The sequence below is a fragment of the Rattus norvegicus genome, chromosome 14 (assembly GCF_021556685.1).
Source record: "Rattus norvegicus strain SHRSP/BbbUtx chromosome 14, alternate assembly SHRSP_T2T, whole genome shotgun sequence".
NCBI lineage: Eukaryota > Metazoa > Chordata > Mammalia > Rodentia > Muridae > Rattus > Rattus norvegicus.
Window position 1 is genome coordinate 77,117,637 of NC_141547.1, and position 17,317 is coordinate 77,134,953.

General features: G+C 49.3%; 1 protein-coding gene across 3 annotated transcripts in view; it reads right to left on the reverse strand.

Moving 5' to 3' along the window:
- Positions 1-382: 382 nt before the first annotated feature.
- Stx18 (syntaxin 18) overlaps positions 383-17,317 on the reverse strand; it is an 89,956-nt gene continuing 73,021 nt past the window's right edge. For all 3 annotated transcript variants that reach the window (NM_001012151.1, XM_087583823.1, XM_087583822.1), the window contains 6 exon segments: positions 383-952; positions 1,783-1,863; positions 4,083-4,152; positions 5,184-5,242; positions 11,875-11,963; positions 16,625-16,737. In NM_001012151.1, the coding sequence (NP_001012151.1) occupies positions 857-952; positions 1,783-1,863; positions 4,083-4,152; positions 5,184-5,242; positions 11,875-11,963; positions 16,625-16,737 (508 nt within the window). In that variant the 3' untranslated portion in view covers positions 383-856.

A 17,317-nucleotide genomic window follows, 5' to 3' on the forward strand; every position in this document is an offset into this window, starting at 1 on the left:
GGTACCTAAGCCGCACACTGGACATCTGTACTCGTATGCTTCAGCAGGAATTGTGTGACCCAGGAAACATCTGTACACAGATGTAGGCCATGCGGCATACACTTCTAGTTCTCAGCTCGCAACCCTGTGGCCTCTTCTAGAGGAGCAAGTATGCAGGAACAAGGGCAGAAGGCCCACTCTTCTGAGATCCACGTCCTTCTTAGAATACAAATTCTGGGACCCAGCGGCAGGAAATGAGGCTTCCCACGCCCCTAGGCCCTAGCTTTGAGGTTAAAAAGTGTGTGGGGGGATGTGGCAGGTCGGTAGAGATGCCTATGGAGGCCCCAGTCTGTCCAGCAGGTGGCGGTCAGAGGGGCTCAGTGGAGACTCACTGACTGCAATATATGGCTGTAATTGCGTTTATTAGCTTGACAAGGCAGATGTGAATATTTTCTGTGACAAAATGGTGACAAAATATATCAGCCACATATCGGCCACATATAAGCCGGCACACATTAGATGCCACAAGGAAATAAGAACTAACGATTTTAGAAACAGTAGGCATGTTCTTCCCTGAAGCTACTGGTGTGGGAAAGGCAGGAGATGGGGACAGGAGGCGTGCTGTATCCTTGCGTTGCTCAGCCTCCACCATGCATGTGGCCTGTCCTGACAGTGCAGCTCCTGACTACCTTTATCTTGCACCCTGAAGAGCATACAGGGCACTGGCAGTCCATGTATTTCCAGGTCCTGAGGTGCACAGGTTGGTTTGGGGGCCATGCTTTCCCAGCCCTTGGGCCTTACGCAACCCCACAGCAGATGAGGCACACGCTGGCACGTGGTCTGTCCAGGGCAGTGGTGCAGGCCAGGCCCTGGTGGGCTAGCTGTCATACCAGTCGAGGAAGAGCAAGGAAAAGGAACACATCACGAGGAAGAAGAGGATCCACACTCGGAAGCCTGCGTTGTTTTTGATGGCCTGGCAGAGGGAGCACAGGTGTTAGCATCGCCCTGGACTGTTTCAGAAGCCTAGGTGCCCCCACACACCGCTTGGTGGATCCTATGCTCTCATTAGATAGGAACAAAAGCCACTGTGTATGGACACCTGACAGGGAACAAAGACCTTGGATTTAATTTTTAAAATTACATTTATCTCGATGCTGTGTAGGTGGGAATGCATGCTACGGTGTATGTAGGGGTAGGGTCAGAGGAAAATAGAGTTAATTCTCTGCTTCTGTCATGTGGATTTCAGAAATTAAAATCAGGTTGTCCTGCCTGGCAGCAAACACATTTATCCACGGAGCCATTTTGCTTGCTCTGTCCCCAACTTCTTCTTGTTGGGCAAAGCCTAACATCCCAGGACTCAATTCCCCAGGGCTTATTCCCATTTGAACCAGGGCTTGGGTTTTCCAGTGATGCCTATCTATGGTGACACAGGGACAAGCAGGAGGCCTGGGATTTAGAGATGGTCAGCTCATTAGGCTCGGTGCCTTCCATAGTTTCTGGGCTCCTGCCCTCTGTTGGCTCATCCTTGCTTTGAGGTTATCCTGACCCTTCCTGGATGCTCTCCCACCCACTGTCCTCGCAGGGATGGGAGCTACTTTCTCCTGAGAATCGGCTGGAGGCTGGCCAGCAGGTCTTGTGAACACTCTTATGCTCTTAGGCTGCCTCTGACTATAAACCCATGACTACAGCTACAAGATGGGCCCTGAACACTACACAGTACTCTTGGACAGCTTCACTAGTGACATTCAGGCTGCTGGGATGCAGGGCTGGGCCACATCAGACTGGAAAGCACCAGATACCCACCTCTCGTATGTCTTCGTTGCCTTCCTTAATATTTTCAGTTGCCCCCACAACTAACTGGTGAATGCTGTCGATCTCGGTTTCCTGTGGAAGGAAAGAATATCAGGGAAGGAATGACCCTCAGTCATTCTTTCCTCCAACAAGAAAACATTCTTCTGCAATTCGTGCTGCCATGTTCCAAGGTCCAAAGGCTGTACCTACACTGTCTGGGAATCATCTCCAGAGAGGTGAGCCTCACCCAACAAACAGGAATTTACGGCTCAGAGATGTCTACTAGTTTACAGAGGGTCACATACTGTCTGAGTGGCAGGACTAGGATAAGGCTCTAGTGTCAGATTGCACAGCTCACACTATATGCTATCTCTCCAGTGTTACTCATTAAGTGACAAGGACAAATATGAACTGCTGATTCTGGACTGGCCACTCCCACTAAGGGCTCTCCTCCAGCATTCTGTTTATTCTTTATAAGGTCCAGCAGCCAGCTTCAAGATGTTACAGGCTTTGAAACACATTAGCCATCCAATGTTTTAACACATTGCTAAATGGGTAAGAGTTAGAACAACACATGAACTGCTGGCTGCAAATGCCCTGTGTAGATGCTGAGAGAACTTGGAAGTAGGGGTGCTGGCCTCTGACCATGAGACAATGCTATTGGAGACCTTAGCATACCCGCCATGAGGTGCTGTTTTGTCGGAAGGGAAGGAGGTATGCTCTAATGTGGGCTTTGGGGACCCCTTCCTCAGTTACCCAGTCCCCAGCAGAGACATCACTGGAGTGCACATGGCCCATGGGCCAGGGATGTGGGTAGTAGCACACTGACTGGGGAGGGGACACAGAACAGGAGCTGAGGAGTTTGCCATAAACAACCCGAGGTACTGACATAAACACAGTTCAAGGGGCCCTTGGTGGACTCCAGAGGGACACTGACCTCATAAAGCACTGCACCTCTTCTAGGGCACATCTCTTCTTTCTCAGTGGGGCTGTTTGCCTAGACCTCTGGGACAGTAGAAGTCTGAATACTGGACCCTTTCCTGTATGGCCAGCCAGGGTGTGTTACTGGAGTACCATGTAGAGGCCATATTCATGGTGGTGTATGTGGTGCTACTAAAGCAGGGCACTACCTGGCTTGGTCAGAGTCCCACTGAAAGGCCAGGTAGGTCAGTGGTACTACTTGTTGGCTCTGAGAGTGAGGCATGGGGCACCAGCCACTTCATATAATGGGGCTTAGGAGAAGTACTGACGACAGCACACAGGGTGGAGTATCCAGAATGTGGCCTGGTCACCCTGAAAGCTGTATGCTTCAGCCAAGGCGACTCTCCTCAGAGCAAGCCGCTATGCCGGAGCTTGCTTTGATGGCTTCCTCTGTCATGCAGCTGACATGGCCATCAGGCCAAGTGTCTGCACAAAGCCTGTCTCCAGGGCTCATGGCCTTCACACGTAGCTTCAGTAACTCTTTAAGATACTTATGAAGAGGGCTGGAGAGATGGCTCAGTTAAGAGCACTGAGGTCCTGAGTTCAATTCCCAGCAACCACACGATGGCTCACAACCATCTGACATGGGATCCGATGCCCTCTTCTGGTGTGTCTGAAGACAGCAACAGTGTACTCATGTACACAAAATAAATAAATCTTTTTTAAAAAGATACCTATAAAGAGAATCTTACTTTTATGACCTTGCACTCCCAACTGTTGTTAGCTTCTACCTCATCCATGTTGTCTCAACTCCACTGTGAGGTTCAGGCAGTTGTTTTGTGAGTGAGCCAACATCCAGAGAGAAACAGGCATTTTGTAGTCCTAAGCTCACCTGTCAGCAATCCTACCCCATAGACTGTGCTCCAGGCAGCAGCACAGGCTGGCTGAGAGACCGTACCTAAGTTCTGGAGCACAGTGAACTGAGAAGCAGCTCTCCATGCTGCACTGTGCAGGGCTCTTCTGTGCTTACTGTGAACAGAGCAGCAGTCCTGCAGTCTCACCCCTTTCTAAGATGGGGAGCGATGGTGTGGAGGAGCTGCCTAGCTCCCAGTCCTGGACTGTACCCTCCTACTACCACTAGGTGCTCTAGCTCACAGGGGTGGGTCCCTCTGCTCTTAAGCTGTGCCCTACACAGAGCCCTCCGCTGTGCCCCAGAGGGTTGCTGTGGGGTGACTGGAAGCTATGCCAGGGTACTCTGAGTGGTGTGACTGGCTAACAAGACATGGCACTGTCTAATCTGCATCAGCTCAGAGGCTTCTGGAAGAGGGCTCCGAGCTCCTTGTCAGTCCTAAGTCAAAACTCAAAACCACTGGGCCTCTGGGTCCTTTTACCTGTTGTAAAACCTTTTCAGTGAATATCTCTTGGAGTCTCGAAATTTCAACGACTTTCCCTTCGATTTGCCTTCAAAAGAGAATTGACAGGTGACATATTGGTTGTTATCTCCTGGTATCTAAGATGAATGGTAACATTTCTGAAGGAAACATTAAAGTGATGGCAAAAGATGGCCGGCATGCCAGACACGGGGAGGAGCGGGAAGGCATGCTAAGTCCTCTGCAGAGCCTAGTTACCTTGTGATACATGCTGGACAATCAAAAGGCATGGCCACTTTGAAAGCCCATCTTTACATTTTCCTCATAAGCCAGTTCATTATGGCAAGAAAATGCTCCAGTTCACTCTCCGATCACCCAATCTGGTTTAGCAATCAAGTGCTTGCCCAACCCGAAACACTGGGTGAGTCCTTTCCACCATGGGGTGGGTGGGCAGGGGCTATGAGGGTCTGAGAGTAGAAGCTGGCTCAGGCTGAGCTTCACTACTCCAGAACAGCTGGGGATGAGTCAGTGGCAGAGGAGAAAGGTGAGTGTCGAGGGGAGCTGGGGTTCCCTGTAGAACACATGGGAAGGGCAGACAGGTGACATGGAAGGAGCAATGTCAGGGCATAGAGAAGGTGGGTAGGCAGGAGGCCTGTGAGAGCCACCTCTGGGACAAAATATCCCTGGGGCTGTCCCTGGGAGTACCCTTACTCTAAATAAGTCCCCAGGCTGGGAGGGGCCACACCCTGAATGAAATAGGGCTGTGCAAAGACTCAGCTGTTGTTTCCACAACGCTGTAACATTCCTGAGGAACACAGGCCCTTGAAGCCCACTGACAAGTGGGTGTGAGCCTGGTCATCTGGAAACAGGCACTCCTGGGACAAGGCCCCTCCTGCATTTACAGCCACTCCACCCAAGCAGCCCTGAGCTAGTGGTATGGTTCCATATTTGGGGTAAACTGTCTTCAGTATGTGCTCTTTCTGCATGCAGAAGCAGTCAGTCTCTTTCCACAGGCCCAGCCAGCCCTGCCCTGTTACACGTGGGCGCCTGGATGCCAAAGCAAGTGGAAAAAGTCCCCAGTCTCTGGGAAAGCTGTCATCAAGTTACTAGCTATATACATACCTCACTTCGTCAAACAAGCTGTTCATTTCACCAATGAGTCGTTGATTTTCTTGTTCAAACTGCAAAGAAACACACACACTCAGAATGATATCAGAAGGGGCCCAAGAAAGGAGAAACAAGGAACTTTTGACACACCTCCCACCTCCTAAGCATCACTGCCCAGTCCCATTGGCCAGCACAGGGCACTGCCAGCAGACTGTCTGAAAAGTACCGCATTCTGGGAAGAAAATGCTAGCCAGCCCAAAGACCAACTGTGCTATGCTGGCTTCAGAGTCCTCCTGGGTCTGAACTCAGGAGCAGCTGCTGAGCAGAGGAAGCTGCCTCTGCAGCCTCAGACATGCTCTCTGCTGAGATTCCACTGCTGCCACCTATCTCCAGGTACAGCATTTTTAGTCAGAGAACTTGGTGTGGGGAAGACTGTGGGGCAGAGGCTGACAGGCTTTTGGCCTGTGACAGGGACAGACCTGTGAACCTAAGGGCCTGTGTGACAGCATTAGGGCTGCCCACTGCCTGGACGTAGCACGACTGCCCTTTCAGAGTGAGCCCCACACCTACTTCATATTGCCCTGTCCTAAAATGACCTCTGTGGAGCAAAGTTCAGATCCTGAGCAAACATTCTGAAAAGAACTCAGGTAACACACGGCTCCTTGGGTTGGGCTCAGTACCCCACTGCCCATGACACCAGTGCACTGCTTCCCTTTTGGTTCTACCTGGCCCAGCAGAAGAGGCTTCGGATCCATATTATCTGCAATCCAGCCAAAGTTCACCTCTGTGACAGCAGCCTCAGCCACTTCCACAGGCGTAGGAGCATGCCACACTCCCCATCTCTTCTGACTGGCTGGGGACTCCAGCACAGGTGCCATGTTAAGGCCTGGGCACAGAGCAGAGGGAAGTACTTCCTCTGGGTCTCCCCTGCATGCAACTTCACTGTGACATTTCTTAACTTGTTCAGAGACCGGCTCCTCTCAAGGGGCAGAGTCACCTTTCTTCTTAAGACCCTAAGCCCTGCACAAACCCTGCTGCCCATCAGAACACAAAGAGGCCTCATTCTACCCTAGACTCATCAGATCAGAAAATGGGCATGGAAGGAGGATGGGGTGGTTCCCAGCAGGACCTCACAGACGGTGAATGTAGTATTACTAATGGCTCTTTTCATTAGGCATCAGAGACCAGGTAAGAGAATAAAACCCTCACTTTGAGTCTGAAGGCATCAGCTGTTAACTGTCCACACAGCAGTGACTTAGGAGGCCAGTATATCCTGAGCGTGTGTAATTATTTCAGTTGTAGGTGCTAATTTACCTGCACCAATTCCCTCAGGCATGCTCAAGTTTGTTTTCCAGGGAGGCATTTCCTTTCTCTCTTTTTCCCCTAATGATAAAATATGGTCCTGCCCTTTTAGATCTTGTCCTTAGATGCTTTAAAACTGTTCCTAAACACGATCACCTATCAGTCTAGGTGACTTACTACTGGAATGCTGTCTGGAAACAAAGCCCTGTGGTTTCCTCCAGCCCATGCATGGGATACAGGGCTGTGCTGCCTTTCCAAGCCCTAGCAGCTGACAGTTCTGAAATCATCACACGGGCTCCAGCAGTCAGACAACGGCACAGGTCCCCTGACCCCAGGAGCTCTGTATGCCAGCTTAGGAACAGAAGCAGCCATCCCACGTGGTTAGGGTAGAAGAGAGGGCTCAGGAGCTTCAGCAGAGAGCAGCCTCCACACAGGGCGCTTTATTAATACAGTCCCTCGTGCTGTAGTGACTCCAGACCGAAAGTTATTTTGTTGCTACTTCGTAACACATTTTGCTATTGTCCTGGATTGTAAATGCCCGTGTTTTCTGATGGATTGTGAAAGTACTGTTAGAGTCCCAGAGGTGTCATGAGAACCACTGCCCTAAGCAAACATAAGATCACCACTTACTCAAGTCCAACAGGCCCAAGCATGGACATTCACAGGAACTGGTTTTAGAGCAGTTTTCTGAATGGCAAGCTTGCCCCAAAGTTTGGGTGCTAGAGGTTGCTATGCTGGCCATATACCTCATGGAATGGAAGCCAGATGTGAGCTCATGAAATTGGTTAGGTGGTCCTAGCTAGTCAGCAACTTTCTGATGGCCATCAGTTTCTTTGTGACAGCTGTGAGCCTTATCCTTCCCTGACCCTGAGGTATGAAGTCGCAGCTAGAATCCCAGGTCCTTCACCTTTGAAACTATGTCTTTGGGCAGGTGAATAATCTAACCACTCTCCTTCTGCCTATGTCAGGAAAAATGGGAAGAGTAGGTAAGGAGGTCATTAAGACATGTATGTTGTCTACTTGAGTACTCTCTGGGAGACAGATTCCAGACAGGTTTTTAAAGTGAGTGGTGAGATGCCTGGAGATGCCTTTCACCTCAGATTCAATGGAACAGCTGTGGCCCTTTGCTGTTTCTGTCTGGCTTTGGAAAATGCACAGATGGTACCTTCTGGGGTCAGTCTTACTGTGCAGCCATGCTGCCTCCTCAACAAGGAGGGACTTGGCCAGGTACAGGGCTGAACCAAAGCCTTGGTCTCTGGTCAACACCTCGGCAGGATGTCTATATGCCCAGAGATACGATGTACCACAGTCTAGGAGATACTTATCACTTAATGTGCTATGTTTAGATATAAGTTCTCTCCTGAAAATGCTCACGGCTGAAAGAAGCATTGGTTTCCAGCGAGCACATTAAACCACTGCGAGGATATCGGACCATTGAGGCTCTGACCAGTCACTGAATTATTCAGTTTCTGGTTCAGAATGAGGAAGGAAGCAGCTGAGGGTGGGTCCAGTTGGCAGAGGTAGGTCATTAGGGGCTTATTCTTGGGGCAGCTGTAAGATGAGCACCATGCCCTTCTGCCACATAGACCCAGAGCAAACAGACGCCTCTGAAACCAAGCACTTGAGTAAACCTTTCCCACCTTGGTAGCTGTTCTCAGGTACGGGGAAGAATGGCCAACAAGCAGCATACATGGCCCAGGCTGGCTTATAACTATGTATTTGCAGGTCTCCCTGCCTTCATTCATAAGTGCTAAGATGACAGGTGTGCCTCCCACAGCCGTCTTATCAGCATCACCTAAGGACCTAGGACTTGAGATTCAGGTACCCCTGAACAGGCGTCTGTGGCTCACCGTACAGTGGGGCTGCAATACTCCCTTCTGGATGAGGCTAAGCAACATAACACAGGTAGAAGTACTCAGGGTAGCCATGGTGCAAGCACAGTGCGCAATAGCTCCCTTTTCTCTCTGACTCTTACTGGTCAGGCAGCGTTTCCAGTTGGCCTCTAGAAAGGGCTTCTAGTCTGGTTTAAAAGATACAAGTCCATTAGCAATATCTTTCTATAGAAATTGAGTTTCCATCTATCCCTCTTTGAAAGTCACTACTGCTAAGGCTTTAGAATTGAAAATAAGGCAGGATGAAGTGCTCCCATCTCAAGTTGTGAGGACTCAGACTCTCCCAACACCTAAGTTCTTGATATATGAATTGTGCTGGGCCTCAGTATGAAAGCCACGCCAACTGGCTGCTTGGTGCCATGAGCTGCCTCCGAGGACACCTGCTACAGACTCATTTTATACAGATTTAAGAAAGAAGTCACACTTGTGTCTTTCAAAGTTACTTCAATGAACGCATCAATAAATAAAGGTGACTTTACTTGAGTAAAATGAATGGAGCACGTACGAGTAATGTGGGCTCTAAAAGACAGCTATCTTCTTGATGTTTGACATTAGAAAACAACTGAGTTTTACTACACCTGCCACAAACCTCTGCTGACTCAAGGTCCCATCCACCTGTCCCATGCCTTACACCTAGAGAGCGATCGATTGTGCGTGCAAAAACCATCCGGTGGCCATGCTGCAGCACCTAGAAACAGCTTCTTTGTTAAAAAGAAAGAATTAAATTGCCAGTAGAGGGCTTAATTGACTATTTCACACTGAGGGAAAAGTTCCAAAACTCATTATGAGTTATGACTAGTTTCATCATAAACCACTAATATAGTATTTCTGCCCTATCATTTTCAGGATTGGGCCTTTGAATCTGGGCTAGTCAGACTTTGCAATATGACTCTCAGCAATTACTCCCCAACAAGAATGTCATTAGGTGAGCATTAAGTAGCCTGTTATAAAAAGTCCGTGACATGCCTGTGTCCCACCCACCTGCAGCAGCAGAACAAACGCTTGGAAGCACTGCAGACACGGCTTATAGGGCACCAACACACAGTGTACAGTGCCAGTCTTTTGCTGAATGGTCTGGCTGGGACAGCAGGACATGAAAGATGACACCACAGACTTGGGAGAGGCTCATTCTGATACTTCGGTAGCTCTGTGGCAGGTGTGGGTCATGTCAATCATGGACAGGCCTCTCTGGCTGTGCTGAGAGGCTCTCAATTGTGACTCCCTATAGTTCTGCAGGGCATCCATTCTGACAAGCTTGATGTCCATGGAGGCTCATTTGCTTCCCAAGTTACACAGACAATTAGTGAGAGGAGGAGTCACAGCTGACTGCCTGGATCTCCAGCTCTAGTTCTCTACTACCTCAAAAGGACTATGCCCTGTGATGGCAGACACCCTCCTCCTGTCAGCTTCCTTAGGACTACCTTCCACAGTGCCAGTGGTTTCTAAGTCACATGTCTGCAAAGATAAACAGATCTTTGGAGCTCAGCACTGCTCCAGGAGAAAATCAAAGTCCTCTAGCAAACCCCTGTGAGGATTCTGGAGATTTCCTTTTGCAGAGAATGATGGGGCATAAGGGAGTGCGGCCTGACAAATTTTCATTCTGCTTACAACCTGATCAATGTGTCCTTTCTCACTGAAGAGATGGGGCAGTTATGTCTAGCAAATCTGCGACATCTGGGTGACATTTGGGGCAATACAACCCAGCATTCCCACCAGCAAGTTCCCTTTGTATAAACTAGTGACAAACAGCATGACTTTAAGACATTCCTGTCATTATTGTCAGAGGGAAGACAGTCCAGATGTGTTGGAACTCACTTGTTTTCTGCCTCTACTGTAGCATTCACAGGTAACACTCATGGCCCTGTCTCATCTCTGTCTACAGTGTTTCTAGAGGACCTCCTCTTGGCCCTAAGATGCCTCTAGCCTAAGCCAGTAAACCCACTGGCAGTCTACATCTTTCGCCATGCCCATGGCACTTTCAAGGTTTCTGACATGGAATTATCAACTACTGTTCCCTGTGCCCCCCTTTTCCTGACTACCCAAATCAGAAACCTCCCAAGGGTCTGTCCTTCAAGGAGTAGCTCTCCAACAGCAGCCCCAGGCAGCATCTTACTGCCCTTGAGAGTAGGGAGAGTACACAGAGGTTCCAGATGAAGGTACATGTGGCTTGTGGTTGGCTGAGTCCACAGCCCTTTCTTTGGCCTTGGGGCAGCGGCTCCTTAAACTTCCCAAATGTTGGTTTTCACTTGTTTATGCTACTTTCTAAAAGAAAAATCTTCTGTTTCAGTTGTTTGCTTCAGGCAAGGTGAGGCAGGATGTTGAGTAAGAGATCCTGGGCCTGTCACCTGGGCTGGGCAGCTGATTCTGAGGGAGCAGCATGTGGATAGGCCTTCCGTACCACTGACAAGAACCCAAAGCATCTATGCCACACTCACCAGTCACTCACCTACTTAGCAGCCCTCTGCAATCACTGACCTGGGACTAAGGTGATGTCGGTGAGCCACGATTGTGCTAGCACAGTAGAGAAGGGTACAGAATACAGTAGGACACTAGGGCAGCTGGCTGGTCAGAGAGGGCAAGAGGTCACACTGGAGACACGATAGAAGTCAGACCGGAGTGGGGAGAAGAGCACCTTCCAGGGAAATAAGCCAGCATCACAAACAGTTTCCTGAAAGGCTGAAGGCTAAGCCAAGGCCAAAGCCTATTCTTACTAGACAGGAGGGCTTCTTTTTGCCACAGATCCTCCTGTCTCCAGAGGCTGGAAACCCAGCTCCACCCTTGTCAGCAAGGGATTACTGGCAAAGCCTTTCCTACTCTTTGCCAAACACAGGAGGAGATGACGAATACTGCAGGTCTGAAGAAGGACCAGGGAGATGAGTCCTAAAACGCTCGTCGTCAATGCTGTATAGCCAGGAGGCTGCCATTTGGGAAGCTATCACCAAAACTTTGTCCCCTGAAACCACTCAGAAAAGATAAAGAATAGCACTTTTTTTTTTTTTTTTTGGTTCTTTTTTTCGGAGCTGGGGACCGAACCCAGGGCCTTGCGCTTCCTAGGCAAGCGCTCTACCACTGAGCTAAATCCCCAATCCCCAAAGAATAGCACTTAACACAGGGCACAGGTTACCAGGAGGTCATCATTGTCCTGATGGTTGTTCCTGTCCCCGTTCAGCCATCGCCATGTTCCCTCTCATTTCTATGACACCAGAGACTCAACCGAGTATAAGCACCATCTTTGCAAGTATAAAGACACAGTTAAGACAATGCCTGCTACCCTGCTGGTGAGCACACTTAGCAAGACCGTCCAAGCTAACTTCTGTTTAAATTGTGCTGCCGTGAACTGAAATCATGAAAAGCCTAACAGGAAGTGTATCTAAAATAAGTGGGCAAGTGTATGTATCTAAAATGTGTTTACACTTTTAGGGCTCAATATCAAATTATGGAAAGGACATTTGCACAAGCTCCCACTTACTCACAGTCTTAGGACAGAAGCTAAGGGAAGCAGTTAGGATTACCATCTGTATCTCTTCTGGAGACAGCTCATCTTCACCCTTGCCATCGCCCCAGGTTCCCAATTCGGGCTGTGATTCAGCCAAAGGCTTTTCTGTTAAGAAAGGAAACAGTAAAGTTTTAGGACAAAAATAGGAAGCTAATTATTTACTCAGAATAGGCAGCTGAAGAAACAGGCATGAAGATACCAAAAAGAGTGGATGGAGTTCTGCAGCGTGGTCCATATTGAACAGTTAGCTAATGTATAGCAGCGGCTCCATGGCCCAGCCCACGCACTATTAAGTCTTTTTCTAGGATAGCCACAAATACTAAAGCATGAGCATCTTCCTCTAGAAAGCCTTCTGTTCATGACAAGGTAAACACACAACATCCCTTCAACAGCACAGGTGCCTAGAAAGAACTCTCACCCAGCACGATGGGCGTAGTCTGTACATGGAAGTGGGGCCGACTGGTGGAAGGGAAGGGTCGCTCAGCGGAGACCACAACAAGCCTGACCCCAAAGGTGATTGCAGGTTTCTGTTTGTTATAGTGTCCCTGGGCTCCATCACTGTCTTGCCAGGGATTCAAAGGCAAATGCTATATCCTTCCCTTTTCCTTTCCTTTGCCTCAATTTCCTATTGAGCTTAGTCCTGCAGAGTGGTCAGAGTTCAAGGGTTTGGGTGGGAAAGCACATGACCACAGCAGAGTCTAGAGAAGGTCATGGTACTATTAGGAACATATCTTCATAAGCAGTGACCTATACCTTCGTGCAGGTGAAGCAGAGCTACAGATATGGGGAAACATCGACATCACAAAGCATGCTCAGGCAGAGTGGCTCTGTTCCGAGCAGCACACTCCGAGCAGAACCCATCACACTCACACCCCTGTGATGTCTGTCCCCTATCTGGCTTCAGTATGGTCCTCATTTCAGATTTTTCTTCCCTTCCCCTTTGAATACAAAAACAAAATTAGAAAAATAAAGCCCATCATAACAGATCCAAACATGGATTAGCTACATCGGTATAGAGAAGTTCTGTGCTCTCCAGGGGGTTCAGCTGTGTGCCACCTGAAGCCCTTCTGATCTGGGCCCCAGGACTCAGCCTGAAGCACAGAGCTCACAGCAAACTGAGTCAACCAATCAGATCCAGATGCCCTACCTGCATCCCAGGCCTTCTGTGGTTTTGCCGCAGTCAGCCTCTGCAACCTTATTTCTTACAATTTGTGCTCCTTGATAATTGTGCTCCCAAGGGCCTAGTGACTACGTCCTCCATGGCCACATGGGCCTCCATCCCTCTGGCCTTTCAGTGCTTCCCTTGCTCTAACCTTCTGCCTACAACTGCCAAGCTTCTCTTTTGGTGTTGGCTAACTTGCTTGAGGCTCCATCTTCCTGAGGTCCCCAGGACATTCTGTTGTGCTCTGTCCCCACTTCTGTCTCTCCTAGGATACTACTTTCTTCTAGGAGCTGGAATCCTATTCTCCCTGGCAACGTTGACCTTCTCAGGGGCAGGAACCATGACTCACCTGAGAAACACATCTGAATACCCAGAAACCAAGATGGGAAAACAGCTTACCACAGAGACATGAAGAATGCAGCCTTGGCAGGCAGAATATTTAAAGAAAAGGCCTTAATGCTGGAAGAGACCGGGTGACCATGAGCAGAAGTGTGAACCTGCTGACTAAATGAACAAGTGCCAAGTGGCTAAGGGAGTATGACAAACAGGATAACATCCCTTGCCTAGAACTGTTTCACCTTGTTTGGTACCAGAACATGCCTGTGTGGGTGGCATCTCAGGTTTCAAAAGAAACCTGAAAGGCAAAGTAAGGAAAAGACACATGCACACAGGCCAGGCTTGAAAACCAGCACTCGCAGACAGCCTAGAAGATAATCACACACAGGCAGAAACACTTTCTAGTGCATGGTGGAAAGGGCAGACACACAGCCATGTGAAGGAGAGAGCTGGCTGTAGGGGAGGATTTTCCCTATCAACATCAAGCCTGGGGTAGAAAGAAAAGCCTAGCTAGGAAACAGGCAGCACATGAAAGGTTGGTGCAGGTCTCTCCCTGGCCTGCCTGGCCTGCCTGTTCTCCCCTCCTTTCCTCTCCCTTTGCTTCAGAGGTGCACCCAGGCTAGGGCTCCACACTGCCTGTTTCCCAAGATCTGCCAAGCTCCTAGCCCTAAGGTGTCCCTGCTCACCCCATCAACAGCGTTCCCACCTGAACACCCAGGAGGCAGGTACCAAAGGCCCAGCACATTCAGGAATGTGGACTCCCTCCCCCACCTTGCTGTCAGATAGTATATGAGGCAGCATCGCCCCTTTCACCGCTCTTCAGCCTCAAGGTTCTAAGTTACCAAGCTCCCATCCCACACACACAAACTGTGACACGAGCACTCATCACTCTGCTCTATGTGTTTGGGTGTGCATGTAGCCGGTAGTCCCCCGTGGCAGGTATCGTTTTTCTGGGTTGTGGCAAGAGATTCCTGTCCAGCCTGCCAGCTTCCATGCCACCTCTCAGCAGTGTCAGAGCTTTTAGGATAGAAGCCACACTGCCGCTTTGGAATGCCTGGTGGATTCCTACCCTGCTGAGGCAAACAGCACCATGCTGCCTTTTCAACACTGGCCCCTCTGAGGTATGAGGCACCTCGAAGCTGTCATGTGTCCCCTGGTCACTGGTGATGCTAGGTCCTTTAGGATGCTTATTTGTGATGCACAGATGTCCTTAAGAAACTGCCATTCACTCTGGTTTAAGGGGGTTTGTGCTTGTATGTGTGTGTGTTTTCTTAATTTTTTAAAATCAACTTTGGTTGGTTTGTTTGTTTGCCTATTTGTTCTCTAAAGACACACAGAGAGGAAGGCTGTGGTGCTGGGGGGGTGAGCAGGAGTTTGGAGGAATGAGAGGAGGGGAGTCATAATCAGAATATACTGTATGAGAATTTTTTTTCAATTAAAAAAGAAACTGCCATTCAGATTCTTTGCCCATTTTCCAGCTGGGTGTGAGTTTAGCTTTCAGTTGAGAAGTCTCTGTGTGTCCATCCATGTGGTGGAAGTGCCTCCTCAGATATGCAGTACCATGTAAGTAGTTCTCCATTCTGTGGGCTGCCGTTGCACTCTCTTTGAGAGTGAGCCCCAGTGACCAGGGCTGACCTCCTGCTCCATGTCTAGGCAGTCAAAGTGATGCTCAGTGAGCATGGGTGTGAGTGTAGGGCCCAAGTGCTGCTGTCCACTTGCGCTGTCTCCTGCACACTGCTCAGAACTGCTCCCAGCTCACCCAGTCAGAAGACAACTTTTTGATCATGTGGACTCTAAGGCAGAGCATAGGAATGCCACCTCTCTCCTCACCCTCACAGGCACCACAGTGAAAGGGCACTGGCATATGGGCCTCACTTGTTTCCCTGTGAGCCCAAAAGGAGAGGCATTTCTACTAATTATGAAGTTCATCTCAAGGCCTGGCACAACAAGCGCTGTAGGGTTGAGGTCAGCAATACAACTGAGTATCTTCTCAGGAGATGCATTGCCTCTGGGCCCACAGTCAGCATTGGCTTTCCCTGCTGTCACCAGCCTGTAAGGATTTACTGAGAAGGTGAAAGGCTGAATATGGATGCTGCATCCAGCTTCAGTAAATGTAGTTATGATGTCCACCATATCCTCCTGGGAGTTGTGCCCATGGGGTTGTGGGGAAGCCCCAGGCAGGCACAGGAGATAAACAGAGCCCCTGCATACCTCACCTCAGCAGCTATGAGCCAGGAATGGGCTGAGACTGTGCAAATAGAACCACCCACATGCAAGGCTGCTGTGCTTCTTCAGTGCTGGACTTCGAGCTGTTATATAACTTCTCTGACTCTTGGCTTCCTCACTTATTAAAATACTCACAAAGATCCAATGTGAGTCAGGCCTGTCACTCAGTCAGGATGTGTGGAACAATGAAAGGCTCCAAAAGTGCTGTTCCCACTGCACAAGGGACCTCTGGTATCCTCCAAGGTGGTGAGCCACGGTGCATGTGGAACACTTATGAAATGCTGGGAGTCATAAGATAGAGATGGGCAAGAGCCAGGCCACATACCAGTGAGTCTTGGACCTAGTATTTATGAGCTTTCACCTTGGAAAATTAGCCCAGGCCCTGAGCCTTTCAGGATCTTCTAAAGAAGAGAGGCTGACCCTCCAGTGCTGGCAGAGCCACAGCCATGGCAGAGAAGACGTTCAGGTGTTACAGCTTCAGTGAGCTGCTAGGCAGTGAGTGGTGCTGCCACATGAAACCTGCTTGCTTGCTACACCGTATGCAGGTTGCAGCACATCCTCACATGCAGAGGTACATGGACTGTACACATAATGAAGCAGTCCATGACATTCTCATCTGATGCAAACTGTGCATTTCTTTGACATGTACGGTCAGGAGTATCACTGTGTCTGTGATGACCAGGAATACAAACCTACACTTGCATCTTATGCCAAGGGCCTACCTGACTGTGGAGACCCCTGAGAAAACATACTCCACCGTGGGGACGTGCAGCTGCCTGCCACCAGTGCAGACGTCCACTGTGGAGGTTTCCACCACTCTTGAGCAGGCAGGTTCAATGATGCCTCCTCAGTTTGCACCCAGCAAGTGCGCAGAGCAGCAGCCCTTCAGAGTCCTCGGACTAAGCAACTCCAAGCTTCCTTTGCTCTGGGTATCTATGCTTACCACCTTGGGGCGGGAACTGCGGCCTTTCCCTGCTTTCATATTCCTGCCAACAAGTTAGAAGAAAGAAGCGCAAAGCAAGACTTTTATCTTGGTTCATACCTGGCAAGTCCTCAGCAGCAGGCTTTTCTTCAGAGTCCTGGGAAGCATTGTGAGAGGATTTCTCAGATGCGGGTTCTTTCCTCTTTGTATGAGGCTCAGGCTCCAGCTTAGATCTAAAGACAAATACTTGGAAGCTATTATTTCACCTCCCACACAGGATCCCTTTCTGACAACAGAGAGGGTCACGTGTGACTCTGGCCCCTCTACTGGGGTCTAGGAGTCAAACGGATATGTCACACCTTAGTGTGAAGGTTCCATGTTGACAGTATATGGCCTTCTGCATTCCAGCCACAGCACAGTGCTTAGTCCCTGCATGCACGGAGGTTGCCCTGGAGAGGGACACCACACCAGGAAGTGGGTATACAGCAATGTAGTAGTTTTACACTAATACAAAAATACTGCCAAAGAGAGAGACACACACACGCACGCACGCACGCACGCACGCACGCACGCTTGTTGAAATCATTATTGAAATCGTTTAACTAGGAGAGTGCGAGTCTTCAACAGCTAGTTGGGCCAGGAAGCTCTGCATGTAGCTCTCTTCTCACCTCTTCTCATACTCTCTGCCCACGGTGTGGTCTCCTTTTCCACTATAGGGTACACATTCATTTCTGCTACTTAGAGATCTTCACAGGTTTTCTTAAATTTTTAAAATTTAAGTTTTATTTATTATTTATCATTAGTATGTGCACA